General features: G+C 57.9%; 1 protein-coding gene across 1 annotated transcript in view; it reads left to right on the top strand.

Annotated features, from left to right (window-relative positions):
* LOC142485860 (cadherin-related family member 5-like) overlaps positions 1 to 8791 on the top strand; it is a 113922-nt gene extending 105131 nt beyond the window's left edge. Inside the window, exon 14 of the mRNA XM_075584572.1 lies at positions 8275 to 8791. Coding sequence (XP_075440687.1) covers positions 8275 to 8666 — 392 coding nt within the window. The 3' untranslated portion in view covers positions 8667 to 8791. The remainder of the gene's footprint in view (positions 1 to 8274) is intronic.
* Positions 8792 to 12715: the final 3924 nt, after the last annotated feature.

Genomic DNA, 12715 nt, shown 5'->3' with positions numbered 1-12715 from the left:
ACTACTGTGCAGGGAGGAGGCAGGTAACTACTGTGCAGGGAGGAGGGAGGTAACTACTGTGCAGGAACACAGGGAGGAGGCGGGTAACTACTGTGCAGGAACAGCAGGGAGGGGGCAGGTAACTACTGTGCAGGAACAGCAGGGAGGAGGCGGGTAACTACTGTGCAGGAACATTAGGGAGGAGGCGGGTAACTACTGTGCAGGAACAGCAGGGAGGAGGCAGGTAACTACTGTGCAGGAACAGCAGGGAGGGGGCAGGTAACTACTGTGCAGGAACAGCAGGGAGGAGGCAGGTAACTACTGTGCAGGAACAGCAGGGAGGAGGCAGGTAACTACTGTGCAGGAACAGCAGGGAGGAGGCAGGTAACTACTGTGCAGGAACAGCAGGGAGGAGGCAGGTAACTACTGTGCAGGAACAGCAGGGAGGGGGCAGGTAACTACTGTGCAGGAACAGCAGGGAGGAGGCAGGTAACTACTGTGCAGGAACAGCAGGGAGGGGGCAGGTAACTACTGTGCAGGAACAGCAGGGAGGGGGCAGGTAACTACTGTGCAGGAACAGCAGGGAGGAGGCAGGTAACTACTGTGCAGGAACAGCAGGGAGGAGGCAGGTAACTACTGTGCAGGAACAGCAGGGAGGAGGCAGGTAACTAATGTGCAGGAACAGCAGGGAGGGGGCAGGTAACTACTGTGCAGGAACAGCAGGGAGGAGGCAGGTAACTACTGTGCAGGAGCAGCAGGGAGGGGGCAGGTAACTACTGTGCAGGAACAGCAGGGAGGAGGCAGGTAACTACTGTGCAGGAACAGCAGGGAGGGGGCAGGTAACTACTGTGCAGGAACAGCAGGGAGGAGGCAGGTAACTACTGTGCAGGAACAGCAGGGAGGGGGCAGGTAACTATTGTGCAGGAACAGCAGGGAGGAGGGGGGTAATTACTGTGCAGGAACAGCAGGGAGGAGGCAGGTAACTACTGTGCAGGAACAGCAGGGAGGGGGCAGGTAACTACTGTGCAGGAACCGCAGGGAGGGGGCGGGTAACTACTGTGCAGGAACAGCAGGGAGGGGGCAGGTAACTACTGTGCAGGAACAGCAGGGAGGAGGCAGGTAACTACTGTGCAGGAACAGCAGGGAGGAGGCAGGTAACTACTGTGCAGGAACAGCAGTGAGGAGGCAGGTAACTACTGTGCAGGAACAGCAGGGAGGAGGCAGGTAACTACTGTGCAGTAACAGCAGGGAGGAGGCAGGTAACTACTGTGCAGGAACAGCAGGGAGGAGGCAGGTAACTACTGTGCAGGGAGGAGGCAGGTAACTACTGTGCAGGGAGGAGGCAGGTAACTACTGTGCAGGGAGGAGGGAGGTAACTACTGTGCAGGAACACAGGGAGGAGGCGGGTAACTACTGTGCAGGAACAGCAGGGAGGGGGCAGGTAACTACTGTGCAGGAACAGCAGGGAGGAGGCGGGTAACTACTGTGCAGGAACATTAGGGAGGAGGCGGGTAACTACTGTGCAGGAACAGCAGGGAGGAGGCAGGTAACTACTGTGCAGGAACAGCAGGGAGGGGGCAGGTAACTACTGTGCAGGAACAGCAGGGAGGGGGCAGGTAACTACTGTGCAGGAAAAGCAGGGAGGAGGCAGGTAACTACTGTGCAGGAACAGCAGGGAGGGGGCAGGTAACTACTGTGCAGGAACAGCAGGGAGGAGGCAGGTAACTACTGTGCAGGAACAGCAGGGAGGGGGCAGGTAACTACTGTGCAGGAACAGCAGGGAGGAGGGGGGTAATTACTGTGCAGGAACAGCAGGGAGGAGGCAGGTAACTACTGTGCATGAACAGCAGGGAGGGGGCGGGTAACTACTGTGCAGGAACCGCAGGGAGGGGGCGGGTAATTATTGTGCAGGAACAGCAGGGAGGGGGCAGGTAACTACTGTGCAGGAACAGCAGGGAGGAGGCAGGTAACTACTGTGCAGGAACAGCAGGGAGGAGGCAGGTAACTACTGTGCAGGAACAGCAGGGAGGAGGCAGGTAACTACTGTGCAGGAACAGCAGGGAGGAGGCAGGTAACTACTGTGCAGGGAGGAGGCAGGTAACTACTGTGCAGGGAGGAGGGAGGTAACTACTGTGCAGGAACACAGGGAGGAGGCGGGTAACTACTGTGCAGGAACAGCAGGGAGGGGGCAGGTAACTACTGTGCAGGAACAGCAGGGAGGAGGCAGGTAACTACTGTGCAGGAACAGCAGGGAGGAGGCAGGTAACTACTGTGCAGGAACAGCAGGGAGGGGGAAGGTAACTACTGTGCAGGAACAGCAGGGAGGAGGGGGGTAATTACTGTGCAGGAACAGCAGGGAGGAGGCAGGTAACTACTGTGCAGGAACAGCAGAGAGGGGGCAGGTAACTACTGTGCAGGAACCGCAGGGAGGGGGCGGGTAACTACTGTGCAGGAACAGCAGGGAGGGGGCAGGTAACTACTGTGCAGGAACAGCAGGGAGGAGGCAGGTAACTACTGTGCAGGAACAGCAGGGAGGAGGCAGGTAACTACTGTGCAGTAACAGCAGGGAGGAGGCAGGTAACTACTGTGCAGGAACAGCAGAGAGGAGGCAGGTAACTACTGTGCAGGGAGGAGGCAGGTAACTACTGTGCAGGGAGGAGGCAGGTAACTACTGTGCAGGGAGGAGGGAGGTAACTACTGTGCAGGACCACAGGGAGGAGGCGGGTAACTACTGTGCAGGAACAGCAGGGAGGGGGCAGGTAACTACTGTGCAGGAACAGCAGGGAGGAGGCAGGTAACTACTGTGCAGGAACATTAGGGAGGAGGCGGGTAACTACTGTGCAGGAACAGTAGGGAGGAGGCAGGTAACTACTGTGCAGGAACAGCAGGGAGGGGGCAGGTAACTACTGTGCAGGAACAGCAGGGAGGGGGCAGGTAACTACTGTGCAGGAACAGCAGGGAGGAGGCAGGTAACTACTGTGCAGGAACAGCAGGGAGGGGGCAGGTAACTACTGTGCAGGAACAGCAGGGAGGAGGCAGGTAACTACTGTGCAGGAACAGCAGGGAGGAGGCAGGTAACTACTGTGCAGGAACAGCAGGGAGGAGGCAGGTAACTACTGTGCAGGAACAGCAGGGAGGAGGCAGGTAACTACTGTGCAGGAACAGCAGGGAGGAGGCAGGTAACTACTGTGCAGGGAGGAGGCAGGTAACTACTGTGCAGGGAGGAGGGAGGTAACTACTGTGCAGGAACACAGGGAGGAGGCGGGTAACTACTGTGCAGGAACAGCAGGGAGGGGGCAGGTAACTACTGTGCAGGAACAGCAGGGAGGAGGCGGGTAACTACTGTGCAGGAACATTAGGGAGGAGGCGGGTAACTACTGTGCAGGAACAGCAGGGAGGAGGCAGGTAACTACTGTGCAGGAACAGCAGGGAGGGGGCAGGTAACTACTGTGCAGGAACAGCAGGGAGGAGGCAGGTAACTACTGTGCAGGAACAGCAGGGAGGAGGCAGGTAACTACTGTGCAGGAACAGCAGGGAGGAGGCAGGTAACTACTGTGCAGGAACAGCAGGGAGGAGGCAGGTAACTACTGTGCAGGAACAGCAGGGAGGGGGCAGGTAACTACTGTGCAGGAACAGCAGGGAGGAGGCAGGTAACTACTGTGCAGGAACAGCAGGGAGGGGGCAGGTAACTACTGTGCAGGAACAGCAGGGAGGGGGCAGGTAACTACTGTGCAGGAACAGCAGGGAGGAGGCAGGTAACTACTGTGCAGGAACAGCAGGGAGGAGGCAGGTAACTACTGTGCAGGAACAGCAGGGAGGAGGCAGGTAACTAATGTGCAGGAACAGCAGGGAGGGGGCAGGTAACTACTGTGCAGGAACAGCAGGGAGGAGGCAGGTAACTACTGTGCAGGAGCAGCAGGGAGGGGGCAGGTAACTACTGTGCAGGAACAGCAGGGAGGAGGCAGGTAACTACTGTGCAGGAACAGCAGGGAGGGGGCAGGTAACTACTGTGCAGGAACAGCAGGGAGGAGGCAGGTAACTACTGTGCAGGAACAGCAGGGAGGGGGCAGGTAACTATTGTGCAGGAACAGCAGGGAGGAGGGGGGTAATTACTGTGCAGGAACAGCAGGGAGGAGGCAGGTAACTACTGTGCAGGAACAGCAGGGAGGGGGCAGGTAACTACTGTGCAGGAACCGCAGGGAGGGGGCGGGTAACTACTGTGCAGGAACAGCAGGGAGGGGGCAGGTAACTACTGTGCAGGAACAGCAGGGAGGAGGCAGGTAACTACTGTGCAGGAACAGCAGGGAGGAGGCAGGTAACTACTGTGCAGGAACAGCAGTGAGGAGGCAGGTAACTACTGTGCAGTAACAGCAGGGAGGAGGCAGGTAACTACTGTGCAGGAACAGCAGGGAGGAGGCAGGTAACTACTGTGCAGGGAGGAGGCAGGTAACTACTGTGCAGGGAGGAGGCAGGTAACTACTGTGCAGGGAGGAGGGAGGTAACTACTGTGCAGGAACACAGGGAGGAGGCGGGTAACTACTGTGCAGGAACAGCAGGGAGGGGGCAGGTAACTACTGTGCAGGAACAGCAGGGAGGAGGCGGGTAACTACTGTGCAGGAACATTAGGGAGGAGGCGGGTAACTACTGTGCAGGAACAGCAGGGAGGAGGCAGGTAACTACTGTGCAGGAACAGCAGGGAGGGGGCAGGTAACTACTGTGCAGGAACAGCAGGGAGGGGGCAGGTAACTACTGTGCAGGAAAAGCAGGGAGGAGGCAGGTAACTACTGTGCAGGAACAGCAGGGAGGGGGCAGGTAACTACTGTGCAGGAACAGCAGGGAGGAGGCAGGTAACTACTGTGCAGGAACAGCAGGGAGGGGGCAGGTAACTACTGTGCAGGAACAGCAGGGAGGAGGGGGGTAATTACTGTGCAGGAACAGCAGGGAGGAGGCAGGTAACTACTGTGCATGAACAGCAGGGAGGGGGCGGGTAACTACTGTGCAGGAACCGCAGGGAGGGGGCGGGTAATTATTGTGCAGGAACAGCAGGGAGGGGGCAGGTAACTACTGTGCAGGAACAGCAGGGAGGAGGCAGGTAACTACTGTGCAGGAACAGCAGGGAGGAGGCAGGTAACTACTGTGCAGGAACAGCAGGGAGGAGGCAGGTAACTACTGTGCAGGAACAGCAGGGAGGAGGCAGGTAACTACTGTGCAGGGAGGAGGCAGGTAACTACTGTGCAGGGAGGAGGGAGGTAACTACTGTGCAGGAACACAGGGAGGAGGCGGGTAACTACTGTGCAGGAACAGCAGGGAGGGGGCAGGTAACTACTGTGCAGGAACAGCAGGGAGGAGGCAGGTAACTACTGTGCAGGAACAGCAGGGAGGAGGCAGGTAACTACTGTGCAGGAACAGCAGGGAGGGGGAAGGTAACTACTGTGCAGGAACAGCAGGGAGGAGGGGGGTAATTACTGTGCAGGAACAGCAGGGAGGAGGCAGGTAACTACTGTGCAGGAACAGCAGAGAGGGGGCAGGTAACTACTGTGCAGGAACCGCAGGGAGGGGGCGGGTAACTACTGTGCAGGAACAGCAGGGAGGGGGCAGGTAACTACTGTGCAGGAACAGCAGGGAGGAGGCAGGTAACTACTGTGCAGGAACAGCAGGGAGGAGGCAGGTAACTACTGTGCAGTAACAGCAGGGAGGAGGCAGGTAACTACTGTGCAGGAACAGCAGAGAGGAGGCAGGTAACTACTGTGCAGGGAGGAGGCAGGTAACTACTGTGCAGGGAGGAGGCAGGTAACTACTGTGCAGGGAGGAGGGAGGTAACTACTGTGCAGGACCACAGGGAGGAGGCGGGTAACTACTGTGCAGGAACAGCAGGGAGGGGGCAGGTAACTACTGTGCAGGAACAGCAGGGAGGAGGCAGGTAACTACTGTGCAGGAACATTAGGGAGGAGGCGGGTAACTACTGTGCAGGAACAGTAGGGAGGAGGCAGGTAACTACTGTGCAGGAACAGCAGGGAGGGGGCAGGTAACTACTGTGCAGGAACAGCAGGGAGGGGGCAGGTAACTACTGTGCAGGAACAGCAGGGAGGAGGCAGGTAACTACTGTGCAGGAACAGCAGGGAGGGGGCAGGTAACTACTGTGCAGGAACAGCAGGGAGGAGGCAGGTAACTACTGTGCAGGAACAGCAGGGAGGAGGCAGGTAACTACTGTGCAGGAACAGCAGGGAGGAGGCAGGTAACTACTGTGCAGGAACAGCAGGGAGGAGGCAGGTAACTACTGTGCAGGAACAGCAGGGAGGAGGCAGGTAACTACTGTGCAGGGAGGAGGCAGGTAACTACTGTGCAGGGAGGAGGGAGGTAACTACTGTGCAGGAACACAGGGAGGAGGCGGGTAACTACTGTGCAGGAACAGCAGGGAGGGGGCAGGTAACTACTGTGCAGGAACAGCAGCGAGGAGGCGGGTAACTACTGTGCAGGAACATTAGGGAGGAGGCGGGTAACTACTGTGCAGGAACAGCAGGGAGGAGGCAGGTAACTACTGTGCAGGAACAGCAGGGAGGGGGCAGGTAACTACTGTGCAGGAACAGCAGGGAGGGGGCAGGTAACTACTGTGCAGGAACAGTAGGGAGGGGGCAGGTAACTACTGTGCAGGAACAGCAGGGAGGAGGCGGGTAACTACTGTGCAGGAACAGCAGGGAGGGGGCAGGTAACTACTGTGCAGGAACAGCAGGGAGGAGGCGGGTAACCTTATTATTTAACCCCTTGAAGGTTTCAGGCCATCTTCCCTCTTTAACACTGTTCTTCTCCTCTCCGTACAGGAGAAATAGTCAGGAAATGGCCGGGACAGACTCCATGGGTGGAAGGTCCCTTCTGTCCAACTCCCGGTGGCATTGTGTAGTGAGGTGGACATGATGTGGTATAAGTCCCTTCTGTCCTACTCCCGGTGGCATTGTGTAGTGAGGTGGACATGATGTGTTATAAGTCCCTTCTGTCCTACTCCCGGTGGCATTGTGTAGTGAGGTGGACATGATGTGGTATAAGTCCCTTCTGTCCAACTCCCGGTGGCATTGTGTAGTGAGGTGGACATGATGTGGTATAAGTCCCTTCTGTCCTACTCCCGGTGGCAGTGTGTAGTGAGGTGGACATGATGTGGTATAAGTCCCTTCTGTCCTACTCCCGGTGGCATTGTGTAGTGAGGTGGACATGATGTGGTATAAGTCCCTTCTGTCCAACTCCCGGTGGCATTGTGTAGTGAGGTGGACATGATGTGTTATAAGTCCCTTCTGTCCAACTCCCGGTGGCATTGTGTAGTGAGGTGGACATGATGTGTTATAAGTCCCTTCTGTCCTACTCCCGGTGGCATTGTGTAGTGAGGTGGACATGATGTGGTATAAGTCCCTTCTGTCCTACTCCCGGTGGCAGTGTGTAGTGAGGTGGACATGATGTGGTATAAGTCCCTTCTGTCCTACTCCCGGTGGCATTGTGTAGTGAGGTGGACATGATGTGTTATAAGTCCTTTCTGTCCTACTCCCGGTGGCATTGTGTAGTGAGGTGGACATGATGTGTTATAAGTCCCTTCTGTCCAACTCCCGGTGGCATTGTTTAGTGAGGTGGACATGATGTGGTATAAGTCCCTTCTGTCCAACTCCCGGTGGCATTGTGTAGTGAGGTGGACAGACATGATGTGGTATAAGTCCCTTCTGTCCAACTCCCGGTGGCATTGTGTAGTGAGGTGGACATGATGTGGTATAAGTCCCTTCTGTCCTACTCCCGGTGGCATTGTGTAGTGAGGTGGACATGATGTGGTATAAGTCCCTTCTGTCCAACTCCCGGTGGCATTGTGTAGTGAGGTGGACATGATGTGGTATAAGTCCCTTCTGTCCTACTCCCGGTGGCATTGTGTAGTGAGGTGGACATGATGTGGTATAAGTCCCTTCTGTCCAACTCCCGGTGGCAGTGTGTAGTGAGGTGGACATGATGTGTTATATGTCCCTTCTGTGCCCAGGGGGTGGTAGGGACTTCACTAACCATAACCGCGCTGGGAGGAACAAGTACCATTAGTCACCGGTCCTTTCTATCCGTCACCTGCAGCACTAAATAGGGCCGTGGGTTCCTCTCGTCTGTGACCCGATCGCCCTGCAGTGGGAGAGACAGACTTGGGTCCTTCCTGTCCATTTCCCCCACCGATGGGAGGGTCAGTGGGTGGGTTACAGGTCTGTCATGTCTCCTGTGGAAGTGGGGCTAGCCCCCCCCCTGTTTGTACCATATACATCCTGCCTCTTCTCTTCCATGTAGCGGAGCTTGTGAAGCCCATGCCACGTCCCCACGAGGAGGCAGCAGCTACTGAGCTCCAGTCAACAACGGGGGGGCTCACCCAGGCCATAATAACCAAAGAAGAAGGGGACAGCCCCCCTGGGAGGCCCCCCCTGGCAGCGATCAGCACCTCCCAACCCGACAGCGACCAGCCCCTGACCCCCGACCCCAGCAGGGAGGCTGCAGACAGACAGGACGGACCGGGGCTGTGGCCAGACCCCCCTCTTCTCTCTAGGTTGCCCATCGTGGTAGAGGTGAATGAGGAGGTGGTGGAGCCAGAAGGCGAGCAGGACGGGCAGTGCCCTCCGATGGGAAGCGGGGTTATCACGCCTGGATCACTCATGCAGCTACTGGAGGACTCCATAGAATGTTAACCCCTTCATGCCTTGGCACTCAGTCCCCCCCCCCCAATTCATGTTTATACGATTGATGTGTCCTTGTACGTGTATTTATTAAATATTTGCCGACAGTGTCCAGCTTCATGGTACAAACCTACTCACAGATATAAGGCACTGCAGGAGTTGGACTATTGTGAGTTTTATTCCCCTTCAACCTTCCTCCATACCAGTATAGGGACTGATGTAGGAGATGGACTACTTCCAGGTTTCCCGCGCCCCCCTCCCCACCATATCGTTGCTGGTAATCACCGCCTGTGTTGGATTAGCGCGGCCCGCGAGATCGACACAAGGGATATTAACTTCGGATGCAACCTGTCGTTTGTAGAATTTATTAGTGATGAAGCGCGGTACCTGCTTTTTATTGTAGCGTTGCTGTTATTTATAGGAGGTGGGAGCTGGAACAAGCACGGGCCGATGATGGTGAGGGAATAAGCACGGGCCGAGGGTGGGCGAGGGAATAAGCACGGGCCGAGGGTGGGCGAGGGAATAAGCACTGGGCGAGGGAATAAGCACGGCGCGGTGATGGGCGAGGGAAGAAGTACGGCCCGGTGATGGGCGAGGGAATAAGCCCGGCCCGGTGATGGGCGAGGGAATAAGCACGGCCCGGTGATGGGCGAGGGAAGAAGCACGGCCGGTGATGGGTGAGGGAATAAGCACGGCCGGTGATGGGTGAGGGAATAAGCACGGCCCGGTGATGGGTGAGGGAATAAGCACGGCCCGGTGATGGGCGAGGGAATAAGCACGGCCCGGTGATGGTGAGGGAATAAGCACGGCGTGGTGATGGGCGAGGGAATAAGCACGGCGTGGTGATGGGCGAGGGAATAAGCACGGCGTGGTGATGGGCGAGGGAATAAGCACGGCCTGGTGATGGTGAGGGAATAAGCACGGCGTGGTGATGGGCGAGGGAATAAGCACGGCGTGGTGATGGGCGAGGGAATAAGCACGGCGTGGTGATGGGCGAGGGAATAAGCACGGCCCGGTGATGGGCGAGGGAATAAGCACGGCCCGGTGATGGGTGAGGGAATAAGCACGGCCCGGTGATGGGTGAGGGAATAAGCACGGCCCGGTGAGGCCAGGGAATAAGCACGGCCCGGTGAGGCCAGGGAATAAGCACGGCCTGGTAAGGCCAGGGAATAAGCACGGCCCGGTGATGGGCGAGGGAAGAAGCACGGCCGGTGATGGGCGAGGGAATACGCACGGCCCGGTGATGGGCGAGGGAAGAAGCACTGTGCGGTGATGGGTGAGGGAATAAACACGGCCCGGTGATGGGTGAGGGAATAAGCACGGCCGGTGATGGGTGAGGGAATAAGCACGGCCCGGTGATGGGCGAGGGAATAAGCACGGCCCGGTGATGGGCGAGGGAATAAGCACGGCCCGGTGATGGGCGAGGGAATAAGCACGGCCCGGTGATGGGCGAGGGAATAAGCACGGCCCGGTGATGGGCGAGGGAATAAGCACGGCCCGGTGATGGTGAGGGAATAAGCACGGCGTGGTGATGGGCGAGGGAAGAAGCACTGCGCGGTGATGGGCGAGGGAATAAGCACAGCCCGGTGATGGTGAGGGAATAAACACGGCCGGTGATGGGCGAGGGAAGAAGCACGGCCGGTGATAGCGAGGGAATAAGCACGGCCCGGTGATGGGTGAGGGAATAAGCACGGCCGGTAATAGCGAGGGAATAAGCACGGCCCGGTGATGGGCGAGGGAATAAGCACGGCCCGGTGATGGGTGAGGGAAGAAGCACGGCGCGGTGATTGGCGAGGGAATAAGCACAGCCCGGTGATGGTGAGGGAATAAACACGGCCGGTGATGGGCGAGGGAATAAGCACGGCCCGGTGATGGGTGAGGGAATAAGCACGGCCCGGTGATGGGCGAGGGAATAAGCACGGCCCGGTGATGGTGAGGGAATAAGCACGGCGTGGTGATGGGCGAGGGAAGAAGCAATGCGCGGTGATGGGCGAGGGAATAAGCACAGCCCGGTGATGGTGAGGGAATAAACACGGCCGGTGATAGCGAGGGAATAAACACGGCCGGTGATGGGTGAGGGAATAAGCACGGCCCGGTGATGGGCGAGGGAATAAGCACAGCCCGGTGATGGGCGAGGGAATAAGCACGGCCCGGTGATGGGCGAGGGAATAAGCACGGCCCGGTGATGGGCGAGGGAATAAGCACGGCGCGGTGATGGGCGAGGGAAGAAGCACGGCGCGGTGATTGGCGAGGGAATAAGCACGGCGTGGTGATGGGCGAGGGAATAAGCACGGCGTGGTGATGGGCGAGGGAATAAGCACGGCCCGGTGATGGGTGAGGGAATAAGCACGGCCCGGTGATGGGTGAGGGAATAAGCACGGCCCGGTGATGGTGAGGGAATAAGCACGGCGTGGTGATGGGCGAGGGAAGAAGCACTGCGCGGTGATGGGCGAGGGAATAAGCACAGCCCGGTGATGGTGAGGGAATAAACACGGCCGGTGATGGGTGAGGGAATAAGCACGGCCCGGTGATGGGCGAGGGAATAAGCACAGCCCGGTGATGGGCGAGGGAATAAGCACGGCTCGGTGATGGGTGAGGGAAGAAGCACGGCGCTGTGATTGGCGAGGGAATAAGCACGGCGTGGTGATGGGCGAGGGAATAAGCACGGCGTGGTGATGGGCGAGGGAATAAGCACGGCCCGGTGATGGTGAGGGAATAAGCACGGTCCGGTGATGGGTGAGGGAATAAGCACGGCCCGGTGATGGGTGAGGGAATAAGCACGGCCCGGTGAGGCCAGGGAATAAGCACGGCCCGGTGAGGCCAGGGAATAAGCACGGCCCGGTGAGGTAATAAGCACGGCCCGGTAAGGCCAGGGAATAAGCACGGCCCGGTGATGGGCGAGGGAATAAGCACGGCCCGGTGAGGTAATAAGCACGGCCCGGTAAGGCCAGGGAATAAGCACGGCCTGGTGATGGGCGAGGGAATAAGCACGGCCCGGTGATGGGTGAGGAAATAAGCACGGCCTGGTGATGGGTGAGGAAATAAGCACGGCCCGGTGATGGGTGAGGAAATAAGCACGGCCTGGTGAGGGAATAAGCACGGCCTGGTGATGGGCGAGGGAATAAGCCCGGCCCGGTGAGGGAATAAGCCCGGCCCGGTGAGGGAATAAGCACGGCCTGGTGATGGGCGAGGGAATAAGCACGGCCCGGTGAGGGAATAAGCACGGCCCGGTGAGGGAATAAGCACGGCCCGGTGATGGAATAAGCACGGCCCGGTGATGGGCGAGGCAATTAGCAAGGCCCAGTGATGGGCGAGGGAATAAGCACGGCCCAGTGATGGGTGAGGGAATAAGCACGGCCCGGTGATGGGTGAGGTAAGAAGCACGGCCCGGTGATGGGCGAAGGAATAAGTACGGCCCGGTGAGGGAATAAGCACGGCCTGGTGATGGGCGAGGGAATAAGCACGGCCCGGTGAGGGAATAAGCACGGCCCGGTGAGGGAATAAGCCTGGCGCGGTGATTGGAGCGTAGAAACATAAACCGTTAAATTACAGAAATGTGAAAATACGATCATTTTCCCGGCGAGTCCCGGTGAAGAAGATCCCGGCGATGTATAACATGAATGGGGTGCAAACCCGGTCGGCAACTCCAGTCCCCGAGGGCCACCAGCAGGCCAGATATTCAGGATATACCTGCTGGTGCTGGTCAGTCAACGATTGAGCCACCTGTGCTGAAGCAGGGATATCCCTAATACCTGGCCTGTTGGTGGCCCTTGAGGACTGGAGATAGAGCGGGACAGACAGACTGACACTGGCCACCCCCCCCTCCCCACCAGGAGTTGTGCTACTTTAAGACTTCCTCCCCCTATAAAATCAGGGGCCAGGGTTGATGCCAGTTTGCTAGCAAAAATAGTCAAAGGGTCTCACACAGCGCCCACGTCTGCACCTCACATACGGGGGGCTCAGGCACGAGGGGGCGCGGGTTTTGATCGCTGAGGGCTGATTGGTGAAAGTGTCCTCCTTTCTCCAATATAACGTCACACTTATTATTCCCCAACTGCCCT

This window comes from Ascaphus truei, unplaced genomic scaffold (assembly GCF_040206685.1).
Source record: "Ascaphus truei isolate aAscTru1 unplaced genomic scaffold, aAscTru1.hap1 HAP1_SCAFFOLD_653, whole genome shotgun sequence".
Classification (NCBI taxonomy): domain Eukaryota; kingdom Metazoa; phylum Chordata; class Amphibia; order Anura; family Ascaphidae; genus Ascaphus; species Ascaphus truei.
This window is presented reverse-complemented; position numbering and strand designations above follow the sequence as displayed.